Raw genomic sequence first — 11,359 nt, 5'->3', positions numbered from 1 at the left:
CAATTAGTCCCGGTCTCTTTTGTGCAAAAACTTGGAATTCTTCAATTTTGTTGAATGCCCATACTTTCCCCTGAAAGTATATGGTTAGTTTCGCTGGGTAGTTGATTCGTGGCTGAAGGCCCAGCTCTCTTGCCTTTCTGAATATTGTATTCCAAGCCTTGCAGTCTTTTAGCGTTGAGGCTGCCAGATCCTGTGTGATCCTTATTGGTGCTCCTTGATATTTGAATTGTCTCTTTCTAGCTTCTTGTAAGATCTTTTCTTTAACTTGAAAGCTCTTCAATTTCGCTATTATATTTCTGGGTCTTGTCTTTTCTGGGTCCAGTGTAGAGGGTGATCTATGGATCCTTTCAATGTCTATATTGCCCTCTTGTTGTAGAACTTCAGGGCAATTTTGCTGAATAATTTCTTTAAGTATAGAGTCCAAGTTTCTATTAATTTCTGCCTTTTCTGGAAGACCAATGATTCTCAAGTTGTCTCTTCTAGACCGGTTTTCTTGGTCTGTCACTCTCTCATTGAGATATTTCATGTTTCCTTCTATTTTATCAGTCTTTTGACTTTGTTTTATTTGTTCTTGTTGTTTTGAGAGATCATTGGCTTCTAATTGTTCAATTCTAGCCTTTAAGGACTGGTTTTCTGCTTTAATGTTTTGGTTTTCGGCTATAATTTTTTGGTTTTCCTTTTCAATCTGGTCATTTTTGGTCTTCAGTTGACTTGTCTCACTTTCCAATTGCGAAATTCTGCCTTTTAAACTGTTATTGTCTTGCCAGATTTCTTCCATCTTCCTCAGCATTTCATTTTTAAACTCTTCCATAGCTTGTCACCAGCTTTCATTTTTGGGGGGAGGTTTGGATTTTTGTTTTCCCTCCTCTGTTGTCTGGATTTTCTCTGTGTAGAAGTTGTCCAGTGTTCCAGAGTTTCTCTTGATAGTCTTTTTCTTCTGGACTTCCTTATTGCTGGCCATTGTTAGCCCCGCCCCTTTTCAGCTTTGTCTTTGAGCTCAGGGTCTGCCTGTGCCTTGCAAGCTCCCGGGGGCTCTGGTCTCCTTGTCCTTGGGGTCAGGCCTCCTGGTAGTTCCCAGTCTGCCCCTCTGCCCAAGGTTCCTTCAGCAGTCTTTGGGGCTGCTTCCACTGCCGCGCTCAGGTCCTCATGGGGTCCTCACTGGAGGTCCAAGCCTGGGCTGGAGATAGTTATTCAAGCCTAGGGCACTGCCTTTGCCTGCACAGATGCTCTTAGGGCACTGCCTTCACCCCCGAAGAAGGTAGTGAAAGTCTGTGGGCTGGAGATCTTTATTCGCACCTGAGGCGATGCCTTCAGCACTTGGGAAAGGCCGTGTTTTAGAGGCCTTTGTCCCGGCCTGAGGTGGTGCCTTCACCCACTTGGACGCTCAGGGAAAGTCCATGCGTGCCCCCAGCCCCTTGGGGTCCCTCGTCTTGCAGCACACAGGTATAAGCCCTGGGGCTGCCAGTGATTATCTGGTTGCCCCAGTCCTTTTTCACTCTTGTGCGTTGGGGTTGTGGGAGGTGTGCGGTGTGGGGGGTGGGGGAAGGGCTTCTTCTTCTCCTGTTTTAGTGAGAGCTGTTTCACCCCTTTATAGTGTGGAAATGCCCCAATTCTGCGTACCTTCAATGCTGCGCCCTGTTGTGGGGTTCCTTCGTTCTTCTGGATTCGTTTTTATTTCCCCTTGAGGAGTTCTGTATGCTTCGGTCAGGAGAGATCGAGCAGCTGCTCCTTACTCTGCCGCCATCTTAACCGGAAGTCCCTGGAGTAGCTGATTTCAATAAGCCTACATCTGTGGAAGATCTTGACCACAAATCCTTAGGTATATCTTTAGGTATTGGATAGATTGTATCTAAGTCACCCTCTGTACTGACTGAATATAAGCATAGCAATGGAAATGCTTTCAAAGGTTCCTTTGGAAGATGTAAAGAAATGTCACCAGATTCAGTACATTGGATAGTTGCCTGTAATTAACCCAGAAAATCACTTCCCAAAAGGTTCATGGAATATTCAGGCATACAGAGAAATGTGTGCTCCACACGGATAAAGGACCTAGAGTAATCATTTTAGGTTGTAATTTTGCTATTCTCTGAGGTTTACCTGTTGCACCTACAACTTCCATTGCTCCAACAGCTCTACAATTCTCAGGAAAACTTTGCAAAACTGATTCACTCACTCTAGTGTCAACCAGAAGATCGTAGATCTGGTCTCCAATAGTTATAGACACGCGGTTCTGTACTATTTGGTGGTTGGAATGTTTCCAACACAGGTGCTAATACAGTAACATCAGAACAAAGCTCTTATCAGCTTTCCAGGTCTGCTCTCTACTAACTAAAATCTTAATCTATATTTTCCTATAACAAACAATTTAACTATATACACATCTATAGAAATATAGAGATTCATACAATTTCTATAGCTATGTATATGTTGTGTACAAATTATGTTAAAGACCATGTAAATAATATTTGCAAACTATTTACATTTTGCAGGAGGAAAATAAACTTCCCCCCTTAAGATAGTCTAAGAAAACCTTAAAGATTTTCTTTAGAAAAATATGTATGTCCTCCTGATGTTAACTCCTAAGAACACATAAAGTTTTCCTGTGAGATAAGATCTTATTAATTTAATGTGTACAATTATTATCTTTCCAAGGTGATTTCTGTATTCATCCATTTCATTGAATACTCATCACTTGGTTATGATGTTGCAGAGTTTGTGAGAAATATGTTCTATATGTGTATGTTATTTTTTAGTGAATACTTACCAAATCTCTAAAGTCACCTTCTCTGCTACTGTCTTCCGTCTTTGTGTTGTTAATATGTAGTGTTTGTTTACAACTATAGTGAAAGTGTGTAATGTGATAATGGTGCAAAAATTTTACAGTTCATGTCCATAATCAGTCTGTGCTCCTCTTCTTTGTGATGATTTTTTTCTTCAATGTCTTTGTTACAGTTCAATCGTCCTTTTCACTGTCATCTTCTCTCTTTCTTCTCCTTTGTCTCGATCTTGATGTCTGTCTTTATTTTATTCTTCTTCTTGAACAATTTATTCTTCTGACATCTTTTTGACTGCAGCCATGTTGTCCAATGTAATCTCTTCTGCTTTTGTTGCTTTTTTCAAATGGGAGCAATGCAGCCACGATTCTTTAATACTTGAACAGCTGAAGGTGTTGTCAAAATAATGTGGAAAGACCTTACCCATGGGTTCCTACTTTTAGGGTTACATGGGGTTCTGTGCTATTTTCTGGAGAATGCACAGGCATTACAGGAGCTAACACACTAGGATCAGGAAAATTCAACACTTGTTCCTGTTCCTCATTCTCTAATTCTTCACTGATTTCTCCTGTACTAATTTTCTGTTTTTTAAAAATTTCTTTGTCATTTTCTTTAGTTCTTATTTCATTGCCCATAGTACCTTGTCCATTTTCTTCATATACCTGATCTTTAACTGCACAGTTCTTGGCACACCTTCATGATGAAGTTTGCCTGAATCCATTAAAGTGATTAAACCTATTGCCTCAGTTTCCCCTGAAGTTTTTTCCAAAGAATTGTCCCCTAAATCTGCACTCTCTCATGAGATGACTAGGTCTGTCACAAAGAAAATATTTTGAGGTTTGTCTGTATTGTCAGGGGTTGTAGTTATTTCTGGGTTGTCTATAAGTTCTTAGTGCAGCTACTGTTTTTTCCTGCACTTCATTGGATTTCAGTTTTTGTTTAAGTTCTCTGATTTCTTTGGTTAAGTTATCAATTATATCGTTTTTCTCTTCTGATTGCCTATCTTTCTCATCTTGGAAAACATAATTAGCAATTCTCCAGATTTCATCAAAGATGTTATCTCCTCCAGCCCTGAGAGAGAGTCCCCTGTGTATAACTCTGCCAACTGCCAGAGACCAACTGCCACTGCCACGCCCAGACAGAGTAATTGTCTCAGAAAAATGGCCAACATTTGAAATTGACATACTGTCTCAGCTCTGCTTCAAACTCTTAATTCTTTCTCAAGCCAGCTTCTTCACTTATCTCTAAACTAATATAACAATACTTATTTTCTAATATCATCCTTACAGTACGAAGGAGAAAACCAACCAACCTTGAAGGAGGTAGCCCTTCTCTGCCAAGGTAAACTCCTCTAGCCACATAAATGATCCTATTCCATCCCATCCTCTCCAAAAGATTGCCTTTTCTATCAACCCTACTCTCACTAATTTTCAGTCACTTTCTGTCTACTGTCTGCTTTCCTCCTCCCTTACAGATATAGCGATATCTTCCCCATGCTTAAGGAATCCTCACTTCATCCATCTATCCATGCTGACTAGTAGCCTCTGGCTCTCTTCCCTTTTGTAGCTAACCTCCTTGAGAAGGCTTTTTACCATAGATGCCTCCACTTCCTTTCCTCTCCTTCACTCTATAGCCTGGCTTTCATCCTTTTTGTTTGACTCAGTCTACTCCCTCTAAAGTTTCCATTGATTTTTTTCATTGCTAAATTTAATGACCTTTTCGCAATCCTCATTTTTCTTGACCTCTTTGTGGCTTTGACACTATTGATTCCTTTCTTCTCCTTGATATTATACTTTCTAGGATTTTGTGACATTGTTTTCTTCTGGTTTTCCTTCTACATATCTAATCATTCTTCTACCTTCTTGCCTGCATCTTCAACCATATTATGACCACTAACTGTGGGGGACCTCCCAAGGCTGTCCTAGGCCCTCTTTCTCTCTGTAAACCATTTCACCTAGTGATCTCATCAACTCTCGTGGTTTCATTCATCTAGTCCTAGCCTCCCTTGAATTTCTGACTGCCCATTGAGTCTAATGTCCCATAAACACTGTAAACTTAAAATATCCAAAATTGAGCTCATTCCCTTTTCTCTAAACTATCCACCTTTATGAATTTCCTCATTACTTGAGAGGGTACCACTATCTTTTGTGTCACCCAGACTTGTAGCCTAGGTGTCATCTCTTCCACCTCACATTCTCTCATACCCTGTATCCAGTCAACTTATTAACATCTTGTATACTCTCCCTTCTCTCCTCTTAGACTGAAACCACGTTGGTGCAAACCCTCATCATCTTATACCTAGACAATTGTAGTAATATGTTGGCTTATCTCTCTACATAGTATCTCTTCCCCATTCCAGTTCACCCTTGTCTTAGCTATCAAATTGATCTTCCTAAAGTACAGATCTTAACCTATCACTCCTCTAATTCATAAATTCCAATGGCCCCTTATTATCTTTAGGATCAAATATAAAATCCTATTTGTTTTCAAGTCCTTAATAACATGCCCCACCTCCATCCTCACCTCCACCCTTTCAGACTAATTACATCTTACTCCATCTCTCTCTACCATATACTCAGCGACTAAGTAATACTAGAAGCTCTGGGTTCAAGTCCTATCTGAGACACTTATTCACTATGTGACCCTGGATAAATCACCCACCCTGTCCATAATGCAAAAGATGCAAGAGAGGCTTTTGCTCTTGCAGGGGGCCAACTGAAAACTTCTGGCAGTTAGAAGCCTTAGAATTGTGAGAGAAGTCAGTTGGTTCCTGAGGCTTAAACAGAGTGGAAGGACAAACTAGAACTCTGCTTGACTTTCGGTTTTGCTTTTGGCCTGTGCTTTGTCTCTGGACAATTTGAACCTAGCTAATTTCTCTGGACCTCTCCCTGATCTTCTCCATATTATTTCCCTGTTTCCCTGCCTATTTTCCTGGGGCTCTGGGAGGCAGGGTGGCTTTTGGGTTTTTAGTGAATAGACTTTGTGGGTTTAGTTTCCCCAACAGGCAAGTAGGACATCCTTGAATTCAAACCATTCCCTTTAGTATACCCTCTACTTTAAAAGCAACCAGTTCTTCCCTGACTGAGAGAAGCAGGTCCTCGCTCAGTCTAACCCATTCCTGTGACCCTCCCCCATCTTGAGTTTCTCCCTAGCGGCTGTCAGAAACTCCAAACCCCTCTCTCCTTCCTGATCAACCCTGAACATTAATAAATCCCTTTGTTACCTAATCAAACCCTCTGGAGAATCATTGTGTTGAATAATTAGGCAAGGGTTGAAGAGGAAGGAATTATTTTCTTTATTTCCTGAGGGAAACTGGAGGCATCCATCTTGGGAGGAAGTAGTTGTCCAATGCTTCCTCCTGAATCCCTTCAGTTTCACTGACAGGGAGGAGCCTTGTGATTCCTCCTTTGAGGACTTGAGAAACTGACAAGAAAGCCTCCCATCTCTGGGCCTGACTCTCAATCCACTGAGCCACCCAGCTGCCCCCTCTTTTTCTTAATAATAGTAATCCTATAGTTATCCCAGACATATATAACATTTCCCAGTTTGAAGAAGGAAGGGACTTTTGTTATATAACAGTTTAGATGCTTAATTGTGCCATTCTCTTATTACTTTGCTCCCAAAGAGAGACAAATTTGGAAAATCACTAAATGGTAATCTTGAAATCATTGTTATTTAAATAATTTTCTTTTGGTTCCATGTGGGAAATAGGATTGGTTACCTTATGTGTAAGAGGGCATTCTTTTGGGCAAAGTGTTTGAGTGTCTTGAGTTAATTACAGATCTAACTGACAGATTTCTATCCTTGTAGGAGGACTTAGGAAAAGACTTGTTTTAGTTCTATAGTTTTGTAAACTGCTTTAATGCCAAACTGTACAAATTGGAGTTGGACTTGCTAACATAGTGCAATAACTAATTTGATTTTCAAATTTCTCAATAGGAAATATAACTTCTGAAATAATGATGGAAATTCTCCGAGACAAAGAGAGTGGCATTAACATGAAAGGAGCATTTCAGACTACTGGCAGCATGGTTTCCATTTTACCTTCAGATCCCAGCCTTCCATGTATTCATTTCTTTACAGGAACCCCTCATCCTGAAAGGTGAAGTCAGAGGTGGGGAATTAGTAGGTAGGGAAGAGAATCTTAGCATGTAGTTAAATTAATATCATTGTAGTTTTAATAAAATAATTTTAAGAGGTTCAAAGGTTTAGTATCTCATCTATGCACATGTAATTGTCAATACTGAATATTTTGTTCCTTTAAGAAGAGAATGTTAATATCTTTTAATATTTTTAAACTATATAATTTAAACATAGCTTTATTAATGGAGACTTACCTAGAGAGAGTAATAGAAGAAAATGAGTGCATCAGATACTCTATATCTTGGTTGATCCCACATTAATAAAGAATCTGTTCTTTTTTTGCTTCTAGATCTGTTTTTAAGCCATTCATTTTTGTACCAAATCTCACTCATTTACTAGAAACGATTTCACCAACATTTGGACTTGAAGATCCAGTTAAAAAGCATCCACGTTTTCAGAGTAAATGTGACAGAAGGCATACTCTTTACCAGAAACATGGTCAGGCAATAGAAATAATGGATGCTGATGAGGTATGAAAATTCAATTTAACAAACTAAATGTCTACTATGTGCAAAGCTTATGTTAGATTTAGGCATAGTGGTGGTGAGATGTAAAGTTTATTATAATAGGACAAAGAATCTGTCTTAATAGAGCTTATAGTCTGCTTTCAGGATTTTAAGAGTCACTTGATTTGTGTTTCATCCATAGTTTCTAGTTTTGAGTTTCAACTTTTTTTTTTAACCGTCTTGTACAAATAGGCCCAAGAAAGAGTTTGATGAAATTACTGAAGTCTGTTTCCTGGTGTATTTTTGGGGGAAATTGGATATATGTGACATTCTTTTATTCAGTAAACGTTTATTGGGGCTCACCTCTGTGTGAAAAGTCACACTTCAGCTTAAAGTCATTGAAAGGCAAATACTGCAATCTATTATCTAGTACTACTTATTGCCCATTAAAAAATAATATTGGGTAGTGTAGACTATTGTTTCAATCCATTGTGACTTTTATTTTATTTTTCTGATTATATGAACATTCCAGCATGACATTTATGTTCTTTATAAATTTTTTTCTGGCATAGCATTTATTTTTAAGTTAGTGTAAGTTAGTGGTAAGAATCAGGCAGCACAGTGTCTTATACTTGTTTTCAAAAATCAGCTTCACAAATATAAGTTGCAGGAGGTATGACTGGGTAGCAGTTTGTTTGAAAGTGATTTAAGGGGTTTAAGATTTTGGGTTAATAAGGATTTTTAACAGTGTGATATAACAACCAAAAAGGCTTCATTAAGAGAAACTCTCAGTGTCTAGGACCAGATAGGTAGAGTTCCTTTCTGCTGTGCCTTGCTCAGATGGCATCTGAGTTTTGCATTTAGTTATGGGCAGCACATTTTAGAAGAACATTAATATGGGGCAGCTAGGTGGCACAATGGATAGAATACCAGGCCTGGAGTCAGGAACCTAGGTTTAGATTATTTCCTAGCTATGTGACCCTGGGCAAGTCATTTAACTCCAATTGTCTGGCCCTTACCATTCTTCTATCTTAGACTTAATACTTAGACAGAAGGTAAAGGCTTTAAAAAAATGACATTGATAAGCTGGAAAATATTCGGTCAAAGGGAACCAAGATAGAATAGCACCTTAGGATTATGACATAAGAATATAGGTTGAAGGAAATGAGGCTATTTAGCTTGGAGAAAAGAAGATTTGTGGGGTCATGATTGCTTTCTTGAAGCATATAGAAAGAAGACTCTCTTTCATTTAAGGCTTCTCTTCTCCAGGCTAAAGAACTTGTTCCTTTCTTTGATTCCCATGTGGCACAAGTTCAAGGTCCAGAGTGGATGCTCTCTAGCTTTTTGGGGTTTTCCTAAAAAGGGAGCATACAGAACTGAATTCAGTACTCCAGAAGAAGTCTTAAGTATTACAAAACTGGAAGTAGAATTTATTGAAATAACTTTAGTGTTATGATGGAAGAATTTGAATTATGTCACTTGTTGGTATAATTTATATTCATCATAAGTAAATTTAAAGGCACAGGACTAGGTGGACAAGGGTAGATTTTGAAAGAGCTTACTAATTAATGTTTTTGTTTTGTCAGATAATGTTGAAATAGCTTCAAAAATTATTAATACTTCAGGTGCCACTTAATCATATAGTAATGGTGTGGTGTGGGAAATATGGGTGGCTGGGCCCTAATCTTGGTTTGGTCACCAACTGGTGGAATTTTGGGCAGGTGGCTACTTAACTTTTTTGAGTTGTACTTTCCTATACAGTAATGGTGTTGAGCTTTATTCTGTAAGTTTTAAAATTAATATCTAATATTATAAGTTTTAAAATTAATATCTAATATTATAAGTATTCTATTTAGTAAGATTTATTAATAATAACTAACATAAAAAAGCTAGAGCCAAAGCCAACTTCCTCAGCCCCGCACATGGGAAAAAAAAGAGATAGGGACAGAGTTACAGAACTTATAAACAAAACGAGACCATGCAAATGTGGAGGCACAGGGAAAGGGATGCTGGGAGATAAAAGGAATTCTGAGGAACATAGTTCAAAAGGTACAAAATTCTTTAACTATACAATTCGTAATTAAGTTACTTCCAGCTGGAAAATTCTAAAATTAGTTTCTCTTTGCATATTTCTTTTATTAATTGAATAATGCATCTGCCAACTATTTTTAAGCATCTTATTCATGGAAATGATTTAGTGTCCTGTGCCTTTGGTAAGATGCAAAGATAATTAAGATATGTTACTGATATCACTGGTGCAGTGGGACTTATAACACAAAACCCAATATGTCGCGTATTACAGTTAATTATTTTTATTTTTTTTTAAAGTTTAGAGTATTTTTCCATGGTTACATGATTCATGATTACCCCCACCCCCTTTCCTCACCCCTCCCAGAGCTGACAAGCAGTTCCACTGGGTTATATATATGTCATTGTTCAAAACCTATTTCCATGTTATTCATATTTGTAGTAGAGTGATTTTTTTAACATCAAAACCCTAATCATATCCCTATTGAGCTATGTGATCGATCATATGTTGTTGTTGTTGTTGTTGTTGTTGTTTTAAACCCTTAACTTTTGTGTATTGGCTCCTTGGTGGAAGAGTGGTAAGGGTGGGCAATAGGGGTCAAGTGACTTGCCCAGGATCACACAGCTGGGAAGTGTCTGAGGTCAGATTTGAACCTAGGACCTCCCGTCTCTAGGCCTGACTCTCAATCCACTGAGCTACCAAGCTGCCCCCTTATCATATGTTTTTCTTTTGTGTTTCTCTGGATGTGGATAGCATTCTTTCTCATAAGTTCCTCTGGATTTATACAGTTAACTATTGAGCAGAATAGAACAAGAACACAAAAATGGCCCTAAGTGCTATATATATTTGAGCACTAATTTCTCATTAAGCACCAAGAGAAATATGTTGTATAAGTTCAGAAAAAATTTTTTAAACATTTTATTAATATTCATTTTTAACATGGTTACATGATTCATGCTCCTACTTTCCCCTTCACCCTCCGCTCTCCCCCCCACCCATGGCCGACACACATTTCCACTGGTTTTATCATGTGTCATTGATTAAGACCTATTTCCAAATTGTTGATAGTTGCATTGGTGTGGTAGTTTCGAGTCTACATGCCCAATCATGTCCACCTCAATCCATGCATTCAAGCAGTTGTTTTTCTTATATGTTTCCTCTCCTGCAGTCCTTCCTCTGAATGTGGGTAGCATCTTTACCATAAATCCCTCAGAGCTGTCCTGTGTCATTGCAGTGCTGCTAGTACAGAAGTCCATTGCATTCGATTTTACCATAGTATATCAGTCTCTGTGTACAATGTTCTTCTGGCTCTATTCCTTTCGCTCTGCATCACTTCCTGGAGGTCTTTCCAGTTCACATGGAATTCCTCCAGTTTATTATTCCTTTGAGCACAGTAGTATTCCATCACCAGCACATACCACAATTTGTTCAGCCATTCCCCAATTGAAGGACATTCCCTCATTTTCCAGTTTTTTGCCACCACAAAGAGCGTAGCTATAAATATTTTCATACAAGTCTGTTTATTTATGATCTCTTTGGGGTACAAACCTAACAATGGTATGGCTGGATCAAAGGGCAGGCATTTTTTTTATAGCCCTTTGAGCATAGTTCCAAATTGCCATCCAGAATGGTTGGATCAGTTCACAACTCCACCAGCAATGCATTAATGTCCCAATTTTGCCACATCCCCTCCAACATTCATTACTTTCCCCTTCTTTCATTTTAGCCAATCTGCTAGGTATGAGGTGATACCTCAGAGTTGTTTTGATTTGCATTTCTCTAATTATTAGAGATTTAGAACACTTTCTCATGTGCTTATTGATACTTTTGATTTCTTTACCTGAAAATTGCCTATTCATGTCTCTTGCCCATTTATCAATTGGGGAATGGCTTGATTTTTTATACAATTGATTTAACTCCTTTTATATTTGAGTAATTAGACCCCTGTCAGAGTTTTTTGTTATAAA

At 38.4% G+C, this 11,359-nt stretch overlaps 1 protein-coding gene across 1 annotated transcript in view; it reads left to right on the top strand.

The window, feature by feature from the left end:
- SCRN3 (secernin 3) overlaps nucleotides 1–11,359 on the top strand; it is a 37,222-nt gene that overhangs the window by 21,049 nt on the left and 4,814 nt on the right. Inside the window, exons 5-6 of the mRNA XM_044666495.1 lie at nucleotides 6,714–6,876; nucleotides 7,207–7,387. Of these exons, the coding sequence (XP_044522430.1) occupies nucleotides 6,714–6,876; nucleotides 7,207–7,387 (344 nt within the window). The remainder of the gene's footprint in view (nucleotides 1–6,713; nucleotides 6,877–7,206; nucleotides 7,388–11,359) is intronic.

This window comes from Gracilinanus agilis, chromosome 3, assembly GCF_016433145.1.
Source record: "Gracilinanus agilis isolate LMUSP501 chromosome 3, AgileGrace, whole genome shotgun sequence".
Taxonomy (NCBI): Eukaryota; Metazoa; Chordata; class Mammalia; order Didelphimorphia; family Didelphidae; genus Gracilinanus; species Gracilinanus agilis.
Note: the sequence above shows the minus strand (reverse complement) of the source record. Positions and strands in the feature narration are given on the sequence as shown.